The sequence below is a fragment of the Myotis daubentonii genome, chromosome 17 (genome assembly GCF_963259705.1).
Source record: "Myotis daubentonii chromosome 17, mMyoDau2.1, whole genome shotgun sequence".
In the NCBI taxonomy this organism is placed as follows: Eukaryota; Metazoa; Chordata; class Mammalia; order Chiroptera; family Vespertilionidae; genus Myotis; species Myotis daubentonii.
Window position 1 is genome coordinate 53,363,137 of NC_081856.1, and position 13,735 is coordinate 53,376,871.

The window sequence follows — 13,735 nt, forward strand, 5'->3', positions numbered from 1 at the left end:
GCCCGTGTCCGGCAGGTGTGGGTGGGCGGCACGGGGCTGTCGCCGGGGAAGCCCCGGGGGAAGATCTACGTGGTGGACGCCGAGAGGAAGACGGTGGAGAAGGAGCTGGTGGCGCACGCGGACACCGTGAGGGCGCTGTGCTCGGCCGAGGACAGATACGTGCTGAGCGGCTCCGGCCCGGAGGAGGGGAAGATCGCCATCTGGACCGTGGAGTGAGGGGGACAGTGCAGGTCGCAGCTGCGCTGGGGGCACCGCGCCTCCTGCCCGCTCCCCGCGCTCCCAGGAGCCTGTCGGGCCGGGCGCACCCGCTGCAGGCGCCCTCCCCCCCAGGACCGGCGCTTCTCCCGGACGTTCCTGATGAAACTACGGCCCGTCCTGTGCTCCTGGCCGGCAGCAGGCTCAACCCTGCGAGAACCTCTGCCCAGATACTGCCCTGAGCGCGGTCTGGAAGGTTCCAGAGCCCACGCCGGCACCGGAGCCAGGCACAGCTGAGCGGGCTGCGCGCCTCTGGGCCCCATTCGCGCCCGAGCCCCGCACATGTGGCTCCTGCCTCCAGCCCAGCTGCCCCCGCAGCAGGCGAGGCCGCCAGGGAGGGACACGCGGGACAGGCTGCGGGCGGTCGGGCCGTGAAGGCCAGCCCTGGGCCTGTTCTTTCTAGTGAACGCGGAGCCTCTGTCATTAAGAGACGCAGGGAGATGGCCTCCCACCGCAGAGCTGGGGCCCAGCCCCCGCAGGCCGCACTCCAGGAGGCGCGGCGTCTCTAAGGGCAGGTGACTCCGCTGTCACCCAGTGTTTGCCAAGAAGCCTTTTGCACACGGCCCCGTGCTGTGGCCTCTCGTTCCCCACAGCCCACGAGGGATGTGTGGTGCGGTCGCCGGGCAGAGTGTGGAGTTTGGGGGCTCGAGGCCCCGCAGCCCTCGCTGCCTGAGGTCGGGAGGTGCGAGTCGGACCCCAGGCCAGGGCTCCGGGATGGTGCCTGGGGCCCCTGCATTTAGGAAGGTCCGGAGTGGGGGCGGCACTTGGGGGTCTCCTGGGAGGTTCCCCCGGAGTCTGCTCACCAGGGGCACATGCTCCCAGCACCTAGGGCGTTCGGCCAGCAGTGGTGTGTGTGCGTGTGTGTGTGTGTGTGATTCTGCTTTTATAAACACCTGACACGTTCCCTTAAAAGTCTGAGGCCTCACCTCCCAGGCAGCGAACTGTCCACTCGGCTCCGACGTCCACTCTCCTTTCCCTCCGAGACCCGCAGCAGAGATCCGGGGCCACAGGATTAGCTCGAGAGTCACCCGAGCCCGTCACGTGACTGTCAGGCAGGTTCTCCATTCTCTTCCCTCTTGGCGAGACTTTCCAAGATCCTATTTGCCAGTCATTGCATTGAAAACAGCTGCCCGGCCGGCGTGGCCCAACGGTTGAGCATCGACCTATGAACCAGGAGGTCACGGTTCAATTCCCAGTCGGGGCACATGCCCGGGATGTGGACTCCATCTCGGGGGGGGGGGGGGGCGTGCAGGAGGCAGCCCATCAGCGATTCTCTCTTCACTGAGGTCTGTCTCTCCCCCTCCCTCCCTCTCCCATCAATGAGGACACATTTAAAGAACACGTGCCGGCGACCCAGAGGCTTTCGGCCGACGGTCGTTCACAGAAGAGACGGCCGGGCCGAGGGCTGCCGCAGTAGGCTCCACCCCGGACCACGCGTCTGGGGGGGGAAGGGCACGTCCTGCCTCGGGTCCTCTGGGCTTGGAGAGCCGTCTCGGGAGCCCCCAGGGAGCCGGATCCACACGGGCAGGACCCCCTGCCTGCGCAGGGCCAGGATGGTACAACGGGTGCGCCCAGTGCTGATGGACATGGTGACGCCGGATCGCTGCTCACCGGGAGCTGTGCCAGGAGCCGGGCCGGGCAGTGCGCCGCTGCCTCCGCGCCCTCCACACGCCTCTCCGGCCCCCGCGGCCCTCCCAGCGCAGATGGCGCCTCCTCTGTCCCATCCGTCTGCCCTCCAGCTGCCAGAAGTCCTGTTGGTGGTCCCTACTCTGGCCTTTCACTGTGTGTGTGTGTGCATGTGCGAGTGTGCGTGTGAGTGTGTGTGCGAGTATGTGTGTGCTCGCGCGCGAGTGTGTGTGTGTGAGTGTGTTTTGATCATTTCTAAGGGCCCAGAAGAGACTCTATGTCCGTGCCCCTTTCTGCACCTCTCAGAGCTCAGTGTCCTGGTGTAAGAATTAATCTCCCCAGTGTGGGAGGTGATGGCGTAAAATCCTCCCACCGCGGCCTGACTGGTGAGCTCAGTGGTTAGAGCACTGGCCCAAGCACCAAAGGATCGCAGGGTCGATTCCCAGTCAAGGGCATGTACCTGGGTTGTAGGTTCGATCCCTGGTTCGTCAGGGTGGGTTCAGGAGGCAACCAATGGATGTCTCTCTCCCCCGCCTCCCTCCCCCCCCTCCCTCAGAAAAGCAATGGAAAGATACCTCCTGTGAGGATGAACAGAAACCTAGATGAAGACTCGCGCACGTGGACGCAGGCAGCGCGGGTCCGTTTCTCACTGAGACCTAACTTCCGATTTGCCGATCCACTGCTCGCGCCCTCCAGCGCCGTGGGGCCTCCGGGGACTTCCCGCTCTCCCCAGGGACACCTGCAGGGCGTGGAATGTTCATGATAAACAAGACACGGAGACAGACAGATGAATATAAACAAGATTTTTTTCTAATAAAAAACAAAAGTCTCAGAACAGAAGGCCTCTGCTCACTCACCAGGAGGTCACCTGCTTGTGCGGAAGGAGGGAGACCAGTGCTCCGGGTGCAGGGCCTCATGGGTGTTTAGAAGCCCATTTCGTCCTCAGCCTCTAGGGTCGGCCCGGGGCCAAAGGGCGTGCATGGGGCCGAGTGGACAGCAGGGGGCGCTGCGAGCCAGTGCAAGCCCAGGAGCTCCTGGTTCCCATCCCCAGCAGGGAGCACCCCCACCCCCTGCGATCCCCACCAGAGGGTGCACAGGGCCCAGGCAGGCCCCAGGCGTGGGGTGTTCTGGCCACTGTCTCCCGACGTCCAGGCTGGACCTCACGCCGCCCCCAATCCTGCGGCTTCCCGCCTCCACCCACCCCCACCTGGCGGCTCCCTCAGCGCCCCCTCCCACCAGTCAGAGGAGCCTTTTAACAAACAGAACTGTCCGGGGTTCAAGTCTCGCCCGCGGTGACCTGGGGCGAGTCCCAGCCCCTCTTCTCCGCTGCCACCTGGGCTGCTCCGTGTGCAGCTGGGGCGGCCAGCCGTTTCCACGCCCCCTGCCACACACGCTCGCTCTCCAGGCGGTCAGAGCCTCCCCACCCCCGGGGCCCTAGTGGGCGTGGGTTCCCAGCTCAACCATGCTGGTGGGTGGGTCTCCTAGCCGCTCAGCCCGAGCGCCCAGAACCACGGGATCCCACCCCCGGCTGACGCCAGCCCCGGAGGGGCGGGGCTCCGACACTGGGAGGCCTTTGGGGAAACAGCCCTCCCCCAGGAGGAAGTGACAGGCACGTGGTGGCAGGTTATTCAGGTTCAACCCCAAAGCCCACGAGAGACAGAGGGGCGGACACAGGAGGCCCGGGCTCCACGCTGTCTGCAGGGGTGGCATGAGCACACACAGCAGGTGCAGGGCTGAACCCCACAGACAGAACAGGGTACACAGAGCTGGTGCAGGGCTGAACTCCAGACAGAGTGGGGTACACAGAGCAGGTGCAGAACCGGACCCCACAGACAGAATGGGGTACACAGAGCAGGTGCAGGGCTGAACTCCAGACAGAGTGGGGTACACAGAGCAGGTGCAGAACCGGACCCCACAGAGTGGGGTACACAGAGCAGGTGCAGAACCGGACCCCACAGACAGAATGGGGTACACAGAGCAGGTGCAGGGCCAGACCCCACGCCCACCGCAGGGAACAGCAAGGCACAGCCCTGTGCCCCCTCCGGCCCCCTCCCCTCCCAATGAAGCATGAAGCAGGTGGACATTCTTCACTTCTCCCCCCACCAGGTGTGCCACACGCAGGTGTCAGTGCCAGGCCAGGAGAGCAGCAGCCTCCAGCTCAGCAAGCTGGTCAGGGTGGCCCCGGGGCAGCCGCTGGCCGGCAGCAGCCGCAGGATGAGGGCAGCGGGCAGGTCCCAGCCCCGCCTTCCAGGAGGCCCCGCCCCACCTGCTCCTCAACTCGGTCCTGGTGGCGGCAGGAGCCAAGCAGCCTGGGAAGTCCTGTTCGGTGGGGCTGCCCTGGCGGGCGGTGCCTAGGGGTTTGGTGTGCACCCGTGTGTCTGCGACAGGCCCAGTGCTGCGGTGGGAGCCGCGGCCACAGGAGGAAGGCCGGGCTCATTTGAGAGTGGACCTCAAGCAGGCCACACGGACACCCAGCCGCGCGGACACCGGGCCGCACGGACACCCGGCCTCGGTGGCCTGTGCCTGGCAGGATGGAAGGAGCCGCCCTTCATTCCTAGCACCCACTCCTGCCGCCGCAGCCCACACCTCAGGGGGCTCCGCCCTGGAGTTCCGGGGGCGAGGGGGGGGTGTCACACCTATTTCTCCATACGCTGCTGCCCGAGCAAACACCCGAGACTGTGGAGCCAACTCCGAGGGGCGTGCTGTCCTGCCCAAGCCCCCCCCCCCCCCCCCCCCCCCGCTCGGAGACACTGGGCACCCGTCCCACCTGGCCGCTCAGGGGCCCCGGTGTAGGAGCTCCGGGCGCCCGGAGTGTCTGGAACCGGGGGAGCCAAGGTGCAACAAGAAGACGGAGCCCGTCCCCAAGAGGCCTGGGGGCCTCCCCAGGCCTCACACACGGGCCCCTCGTCTGCCAGGCGGGCCTCTGGGGTCCTGGCCTCTGTGGGAGGGCCCCCGGGTGGAGGGCATCTGAGGTGGGCGGGCACCCAAAACCTGGGCACAGGTGCTGCCAGTGGCAGAGACAGGGCGAGACCAGCGGCCAGTCAAGTACACAGACACAGTCATTCCTTTACATACACAGAAATTCAAGTAATTTATTTCAAAACTGCTTAGTTTCATCTTGAAATATATATTTGCTCTAGAACGATCATATTGCAGCATGATTCTCATGCAGTTTAAAGTCCTTTATTTAAAAAAACATCAACTTGAGGCAGCAAAGTTTTACAACTGGTGCTCCATCCGGGGCGCGGGGCCTCCCCTGAGACTGCGGCCCGAGCGCGTGCGGACGCCGGTGCAGAGACGGCAGCAAACGGCCCTGGTGGTTGCAAACCATGAGGCGATGGTTCTTTCCTCACGGAGTGACCGTGGGGACTCCAGCGTCAAGCGGGGAACCAGGCGACGAGGTCAGAGGTTCAGCAGTGTCCGGCACGTGGCCGGCGGCCGTGGCCCGCACCCCGCGGTGGGGCTGGGCAGGCCCAACAGACGGTTGAAAGACAAAGTGCAATGAAAGAGTCAGCCACGCGCCTGGGCCCTGGGCAGGGACGGGCCGCGGAGCAAACCTGCCGCTGCAATGCCGCCTGGCTGGTCCCCGTGGGCGGAGTCAGGCGTGGCCCTCGCCAACCGCCCGCTCCGCCCCCAGGAGCAGGGCCCTGCCCTCCCGGCTTTGGTGTGTGGCTGCCACATGCCCGCTGCCCAGGAGCGGGCACACGTGTCAAACTCTGAGGAGGAGAGGAGATGCTGTTAGTCTAAACAGTGTTTGGAAAAAAATTTTTTTTTTCTAAAATCGGAAAGAAAAATACTCTCCCGCAGCGAGCAGCAGCACCGACGCGTGGCGAGATCTGACACGTCCCGACACCACAGAGAACACGCCTGGCGAGCACGGCCGTCACCGGCCAGGTGGCTGGGACCTGAAGGCTCAGAGGCGCCGCGGAAGGCGCCCTCCGTCTCCGAGCCGCGCCTGGCTGCTCACGGCCGACATGGTAAGCCTCGCTCACAATTCAGACCTGCAGGACAGTGTGCCTGCGGGTCCAAGTGGAAATTAAAGGTCTTTTTCAGTAAAAAAAAGATTTCAAATGATTTTAATTGTGGAGGAAGTGAATCCTGGTGGTGTCTGGCTCGTGGCTCTGCCTACGCGACAGCAGCCTCCCCTCGCTGGGCAGGCGCCGGGCTGGTGCGGCCACAGAAGCAGCGCTGGCCGCTCGCGGGCGCCTGTGCCCCGCACCCGCTCAGACCACGGACTCCGTCTCCACGAGCCCCTGCGGGCCCTCCTTCCGCGTCAGCCGCAGGACCGTGGGCTCCTCGCCGCTGCCCTCTCCCAGCGCCGGGGCGGACAGGCCTCTCTGCTCGTCCTTGGCCTCTTCCGGCGCCTCCGGGTAGATGACCAGGAACGTGGCGGACAGGAAGCCCAGGAAGGAGCCCACGGAGGCCGCCACGGGGATGACTCTCACGGAGCCCACGGCGTCCACCACGCCCCCAAGGGCCGACGCCACCAGGATCTGGGAGATGTAGACCTGGCAGGAGAGGATGGCGCAGTCGACGCCGAAGCCGCGCTTGGAGCTCCCGGGGCTGTGGTGGACGTACTGCAAGAGAGGACGGGAGGGCTGGCCACGGCGCTGGGCGGACCCCGCCCCTCTGTGCCCTGGGGCCGTTTCGGAGCACAGACCCGGGACCAGCTGGGCCCGAATGGGCACGAGGGAGTGAGCGCGGGCTCGGGAGCCAGGCCACAGTGACCCGGCACAACGTGCCCAGCGTCCACTGCGGGCACAGACGCACCTCCTTGATGTCGTGGTACTGCCCCAGCAGGGCGTAGGGGCAGTAGGAGATGCTCATGGACACGACGCCCATGGTGCTGATCATGACCATGGCCACGTAGACGTTGGTGAACATGGCCATCACGGCGGTGCCCACGGAGAAGCCCAGCGTCCCCAGCACGTAGATGACCCGGATGCTCAGGTCGTAGTTGTCCAGGTACTTCTGGAGCAGAGCTGCCGAGAGAGCAGGTGCTCAGGGCCCCGTACCCTCCCCGCACTCAGCCTGCCTCTCCGCACGCCGCTGCCCACTGCAGTGCCCACCCCCCGTCCCGCCGCTCCCTGGGCCTCTGTTTGCCAGCCCGGCCGCCCAGGCCCGTTCAGCGGCCTCCAGCCCTGTGCCCAGTCCTGCGGAAAGAACTCAAGCAGCTGCGGGTTTGCTCATGGCACCCCTTGGCCCACCCTTCCTGATCAGCAGCTAGCTGCCACCTCCTCCGGAGGCACCATGGACGCCATCCCGAGGCCTGTCCACGCTCGGACAGCGCAGTGACCGCCACGCTGGCGCCGGCTGCTGAGCGGCATTTATCTTGGCTCCCCGAGTCCAGGCCAGGCTGGAGCGAAGCCACCGCCTCCCCCAGGATGTGGGTGAAGAACGGGCAGAGAACCCCTGCCTGGCACAGGGCTCCCAGGACTGAGCCTGTCGCCCTGACCCCTGGGCACAGCTGTCTCTGGGGGAAGGCCCTCTGCATGGCAGGTGCCCCTGCAGCCACCCTGACCGCCAGCAGGCCCCATCACACCGTGTGCCTCGCCTGGTCCTGTGCCAGCACTCCCGCTCCCTGTCCTGGCTGAGGTGCCACGGCCCCTCCCAGGCTCAGGGGCACAGCCCCCCTCTGAGGGTCCCTGCAGGGCCCAGCCCCGAGGTCAGCCGCAGTGGGAGTGCAGGACACCGCGTTCCCAGGCTCCTTCCCGGAGGGCAGGCAGCCCCGCTTCCCCTGAGCAGAGCCCCCTCCGTGAGGCAGCGCCCTGGGACCACTCACCCGAGCAGATGGCCCCGGTGGCCGCGTAGATGACCAGCCCCCAGCAGCCCATCTTCACGCCGGCGTTGTAGTCCTGCCAGGCAGTCGAGTTGGAGGGAGCCTGTTCCAGAGACAAGACTGGGCTCGGGCCACCGGCACAGGCGGCTGCTTCACTTCTCGATGCAGCCAGGGGGTTGCTGTGCAGCAGGCACAGCAGCCTCCACCCAGGTCAGCGCTGAGCGGTCCGCCTCCCTCCAGCCTCGCTCCTCCCGGTCTGGTCTCACCTAACTGGCAGCCCCCCTCCCCCAGCCCACCCGCAGCCCAGAGGCCCCACGGAGCAGCTCCAAAGCCCAGGTGAGGGACACGTGGAGGGCGGGGCCTGGGCCTGTGCTGAGACCACCCCAGCTGGACCCCAGGAGACACGGCCATAGGTGTGAGCCAGGTGGAAGCCATGGCCACTGGCCTCGCCCACGCATGGTGACTGATGGCCACATGTGGTGACAGACGCTGAGGATCTGGCCCACGGCGGTGGCGGCCAAAACTACATCTCAATTAAGGTTCTCAGTGCCCCGCCCGGGGCATTTCTGACTGCTGACCACGGACCGGGTGTGACGACCTCCCAAGGTCCCCCGATGGCCCTACCACGTCCCCAGGAGCAACCTGGCCGCTGCCCACCGAGAGTCACCCACCCACACCCGCGGCGCTGGGGCTGCAGGTGGCGGTCTGGGGAGCGGCCTCCCTGCCGAGCTGGGTGCATGGGGCCATCACGTGCCCGGCTCTCCCCGGGCCCCTCGTTCAGCCCTCACGACCGCCGTGACACCCCCCGGCTCACCTTGGGGTCCCCCTCGAAGATGACCTGGCCCATGAAGTCGGTGTAGAAGACGGCCTCGGCGATGACGGAGAACCAGGTGAGCAGGTGGCAGAGGCAGAGCCGCGTCAGCTCGGGCGGCATCTTCAGCATGGACAGCCACAGCAGCCGCACGGTGGTCTCGCCCTCGCCCTCCTCGCTCTCCGTGTCGCCGCTGGAGGTGGTGGCCCCGCTCTGGTTGCGGTGCCGGCTGCGCTGCCGCTGCCGCTTCTGCAGGTCGTACAGGTCGCTCATGCTGCGCGAGGGCTTGATCAGGACCACGGCGTTGGCGCGCCGGTAGCGGTAGCGGTGGGAGCCGATCTTGCCGTAGTAGGAGAAGGTGCTGGAGGCCTGGCGGCGGAAGCCGTGCCTGCGCCGCCGTAGGGCGCTGGACGCGGTCGAGGGCTTTGGGTCCCCGGCGCTGTAGCCGGGGGGGCCGTCCCTCGGGGGAGAGCCGCTGCCGTTGGGGACTTTGGCCTCGTGCAGGTGATTGTCCAGCAGCACGGCGTCCTCTTTGGTGGTGTCCCCGAGCAGCGAGGACAGGCGGGGCGGCAGGGCGGGGCCCAGGTCCTGGCTGGCGCCGTGGGGCGTGCCAGGGCCCGAGGCGTCGTGGAAGATGGAGGGCTCGATGCCACGCAGGAACAGCAGCTCAGGCTCCAGGTCCAGCGTCGCGTCCGGCACGTGCAGCACCGAGTCGCTCTTGCTCCGCACCAGCTCCACGCCCAGGTAGTCCAGCGCCAGCTCCTGCTCCGACTGCACCTCGTCGGGGAACAGGCCGCCGTCCAGGAGGCTGGGCGGGGCGGGCGGGGCGGCCTCGGCACGCTCCTGCTGGGGGCAGTACTGCTCCTCCTCGATGCTGAACAGGTGCAGGGCCACCGACGCCGTGAACACCAGGGCCGCGAAGAAGAACAGCACCTGGTTCTGCGTCCGGAACCAGGAGCCCAAGAAAGTCTGTGTCCAGTCCAGCCCCCCGAGCACGTAGCCGATGGCCCCGCCGAGGCCTGGTGGGCGGAAGGACAGCAGCAGTGAGGAGCGGCGCCCGGCCCCAGCAGACAGGCCAGCCAGGTGTCCGCGACGGCCCGCGGGCTCGGGAGGGAGAGGGGGTGAGGGGCGGGTGGGGAGGCAGCACAGGTCCCTCTGGCCGACCCTGGGTCTGCAATTCTGACCCCACAGCTTCCTGCAGTGCCCCCGGGACCCGCGGCACCACCCTGGGCCCAGGCCTTGGAAGCGGGAGCCCGGAGGAGGTGAGAGCTGCGGGGAGCCGTGGGCCCCGGGCGGGCAGGGCCAGCTACCAGCACTCAGCCGTCAGCCGTCATCGGGCCCAGGGGCAGGGCCCTGCTCAGCCCGGCCTGCTGGCAGCTGGTACGGAGCCCACCGCCCAGACGTGGGTGCGGCCTCAGGAGCAGCCGCCCGAGCGAGGGCCGGGAGGAGGGGGGGCGGGGCGCTCACCGGCGGAGAAGGCGTGGATGTTGAGGGCCATGTCCTGGTCCTCGCTGTCCACCACGTCCAGCAGGTAGGCGCGGATGGGCCCCTCCGTCGCGTCGGCGCTGAAGTCCAGGACAACCACGCCCAGCACCGTGAGCACGATGCCGATGGGCTGCTGGCCAGGCACGTCCCCGAGGACCAGGCCTGGCGGGCACAAGCGGGCAGGCCTCAGCTCCGGGCACCTGCCTCAGCCCAGCCACAGGGTGCTCCTCACCCAGCGGCGCCAGGCCTCCTTCCTGCCGCCTGCGGGCTGCTGTCCCTCCACCCACGCTAGCTGGCCGCAGACTCAGAGCCCCTTGACCAAGCAGAGAGGGTCCTTCCCACCCACCCGCACGGGCGGGGTCTGTGGGAGCGCGGGAGAAGGGCCGTGTGACAGGCGCGCACTGCGTGTGGGTCCAAGGTCGGGTCCCGCCGGGCCTTGGGGAGCATGTGCCCGCCCGGCCCAGGGCCTGCAGGGACGTCCCCCTGTCACCCACGGGGACGGGACTGACAGGCTGGGCTTCTGTCGGGGGACATGCGGCTGCCTCTGAGGAGCTGAGCGAGGCCCCGTGGGGCCTCTTCCTCCACGACCGGCATCACTGGCTGCCACCCGAGTGCACAGGCCTGGGGGCAAGCTCCCGGCTTCAAAAGTCACCGACGGGCTGGGGGTGGGGAGGGGTCAATGGGGGGAAGGAGACACACATACACTTTCCACAATAACAAAAGGCTATTTTATCACCCTTCGAAGAAAAAAAAGTCACTGGAGAAAACCACGTGTGTCCTCAGCGGCCTCTAAGGGCCTCGGCAAACCCTGCTTCCCTCATCGAGCCGCTTCGGTTACAGACAAAACCAAACAAAAAGCAGCGGCTGCAAGGACGTGAAACAGCAACGCCACCTCGCACGGGGGCATTTTCAGTACCGAGTCGGGAAAAGGAAAAGATAATTTCTGAGCTAACGCTGGGAACAGGACGTGGGTCGGATACGCGCTAAGCAAACAGCCCACCAGGAAGCGCCGCCCTGTGAACGGGCTCCCGGGGCTTTCCCACAGCCCCGGCCGCCAGGCACCCGCCGCGGGCACTGCCAGCCCGGCCCGGGCACCACTGAGCGGCCTCACTGGGGGCAGGCCCTCTCCGCTCGGGGGGCACTTACCGATGGCAGAGCCGTTGAGGAAGAGGGCCACCCCGAAAAGCACACCCACACACAGGGCGAGGATGAACGGCCGCCGCCGGCCCCAGCTCAGGGTGCACCGGTCACTCGCGGAGCCGATGAGAGGCGTGAAGATGAGGCCGAGGATGGGGCTCAGGAACCAGGTGAGGCTGTAGTACTGCTCCGGGAGGCCTGCAACAGACACCGCCGTCACGGGCAGGCACACACATGCACAGACATGTGCCGTCACACACACGGGCACGCACACGCACAGATATGTGGCCACCACAGAGGACACACACAGGCACAGACGTGGGCACGCACACGCACAGACACCGCCGTCACAGGCAGGCACACACCTGCACAGACATGTGCCGTCACACACACGGGCACGCACACGCAGATATGTGGCCACCACAGAGGACACACGCAGGCACAGACGTGGGCACGCACACGCACAGACACCACCGTCACATGCAAATGCCGTCACACATGCGGGTACACGCACACATCACACATGCATGGGCTGTCACAGGTGCAGGCATGCCCACACATCACACGTGCCATCACGCACAGGAATACACAGACATGCACCATCACATGGGAAGGCACGTGCACACACACACGGACGGGTGGCCGTCACATGCATAGGCATGCAAACACACACTCGACCATCACACATGTGGGCACACACACACATGGGCACACAGACACGTGCAGGCTCATCAGCCCAATCAGTCTGCGGTCCCTGCTCAGGAAGCCTGGGGACAGGTGCTGCTGGGCGCACACGTGGTCGCATATGTGCACCCCGGACGGTGAGGGATTTGTCAGGACAGGTCCTGCCTGTGGGGCTGGGTGATGTGTGCCCATTTTACAGATGGCGAAGCTGAAGCTCAGAGAGGTTAGGCACTCTGCCCTGGGTCGCAGAGTGAGAAACCGAGAGCCCTCGGGCTTAAGCCCAGGGCTGCCCAACTCCAAGGTCTATGCACACTGACCCCCACGCTGGCGTCCTACCACCCAAACCCAGTGCCCACAGGGGACGGGAAACGAGTGTCGTGCCTTCATCCCCAGACGAGTACCACAGCCACGGGGATGAACAAGCCACAGCGTCACCCAACAGCACGGCGGAGCCTCCCACACGTTGGGCACAGGACAGCATCCGCTGGGGCTCGGGCTCAAGGTCCCGTTCTTGACCAGGGTGGGGGTGGCTGGGGACAACCCAGCCAGACGCGGACCCTGCGCCTCCCACACGGTGCTCGTCGAAGGGAAGGCGACACACAGAGCAGCGGGCGCTTTGGCGGGAGGCACTGGGCTGACGCTCCCCACGGCCAAGGGCACCTCCTGCTGGGCGGGAGGACTTCGCTCTCAGGACAGGAGGCGCCTTTCGAAATCACCGAGTGGACGAAGCACCCGTGCGCTCACTCCGCCCAGGATCGAGGCGCCTCCGGCCCCCACGCCACGCAGAACTGCAGGGAGTCCCAGGCCCAGGCACCGAGCTCGCGGAGGGTCCCGCTGGCGAGCCCTGGTCCCAGGCCCTGGATCCTCGCCTCTCACCACCGGTCAGGCCGTGAGGACAGCGGCCGCTGTGGCCACGCTGACACTGCCCACGTCCCACGAGACATGCTGTCCAGCACCGCGTTTCTCACAAATAACCGCGCAAACTTCCCGAAGAACGGGGCACTTTTTAAACACATATTTTTATTGATTTCAGAGAGAGGGAGAGACACATCCACGATGAGAAAGAGAGCAAGCTGCCTCCTGCACGCCCCCCACTGGGGGTCAAGCCCGAACAGGGGCCTGTGTCCTGACTGGGAATCGAGCCGTGACCTCCTGGTTCCTAGGTCGACGCTCAACCCCGAGCTACACCGGCCGGGGACTTTTGTTGGGATTTTTAAACGTCACGACTTGACTAATAAACGCGACCAGCCTAGCGACAGGCGGCTCCTCGCAGACGTGTGCGCGTGGGGCACCGCGGCCCTGCCCTCCCGCCGGCTGCAGCGGGGCCTGGTGGCAGGAGCGCCGGCCCCGCGCCCTCTGCGCCCGAGCTCCTGAAGGCGCCTACGGGCTCAGGGCTCTGCCTCCAGGAGCAGCTGAGCCTGGCCACAGCTCAGATGCAAACTGCCGCCCGCTGTCCTCAGTGTCCGCTGTGCGACGGCCCGGCTGCCGCTCACTGGCCTGCCCGCCCCCCCCCCCCTCCGCCCCCTGCCAACCGAGCAAGAGACGCACAGGGTCTGGCTGGCACGAAGCCCGTGCTCTTCCCGAGTGGACGCTGGGACGTGGACACACATGGGCCAGCTGCATGACGACCTGAAGGCAGCTTTCCCGCCCGTGAGGGACCGCAGGGCTGGAGGCAGGACGCCCGCGTTGCCCCTTCACAGGCACCTGAGAGGCTGTGGGGCGACGGCTTTGGGGAGCGGCGCTTGTGCTTCTGGGACCACACGCTCGGCCCGAGCTCCCGCAGTGCTCAGGCTGCAGGGAGCCGCCCGCAGGTGAGAGCACTTCCCTCGCTCCCCCAGGCCAGGGCGGCGGCCTGGGCAGCCTCACTCCGTGACCCACCCCACCGAGCCCCCAGCACAGCCTGGCACGGCTCCGCCTTCCTGAGCAGCCATGGGGGGCACAATGGGCGGGGACTGTGC

At 66.7% G+C, this 13,735-nt stretch overlaps 2 protein-coding genes across 10 annotated transcripts in view; one reads left to right on the plus strand and one right to left on the minus strand.

Annotated features, from left to right (window-relative positions):
* Positions 1–13,735, plus strand: part of DENND3 (DENN domain containing 3) — a 210,458-nt gene that overhangs the window by 27,550 nt on the left and 169,173 nt on the right. For 2 of the 4 annotated variants that reach the window (XR_009449617.1, XR_009449618.1), the window contains exon 23: positions 16–1,450. Coding sequence is in view for 2 of the 4 variants with exons in the window: in XM_059672431.1 (XP_059528414.1) it covers positions 16–216 (201 nt within the window). In the remaining 2 variants the exon portion in view is untranslated. Of the gene's footprint in view, positions 1–15; positions 2,700–13,735 lie in introns of those variants that run through there. The other 2 variants (XM_059672431.1, XM_059672430.1) reach the window with 2 other exon arrangements.
* The window catches only part of SLC45A4 (solute carrier family 45 member 4), a 42,229-nt gene continuing 33,542 nt past the window's right edge, over positions 5,049–13,735 (minus strand). For 4 of the 6 annotated variants that reach the window (XM_059672442.1, XM_059672439.1, XM_059672440.1 and 1 more), the window contains 7 exons: positions 11,103–11,291; positions 9,939–10,118; positions 8,475–9,490; positions 7,664–7,763; positions 6,652–6,863; positions 6,327–6,458; positions 5,049–5,597 (listed from right to left, as the gene is read on the minus strand). In XM_059672442.1, the coding sequence (XP_059528425.1) occupies positions 5,292–5,597; positions 6,327–6,458; positions 6,652–6,863; positions 7,664–7,763; positions 8,475–9,490; positions 9,939–10,118; positions 11,103–11,291 (2,135 nt within the window). In that variant the 3' untranslated portion in view covers positions 5,049–5,291. Of the gene's footprint in view, positions 6,459–6,651; positions 6,864–7,663; positions 7,764–8,474; positions 9,491–9,938; positions 10,119–11,102; positions 11,292–13,735 lie in introns of all 6 variants that reach the window. The other 2 variants (XM_059672444.1, XM_059672443.1) reach the window with 2 other exon arrangements.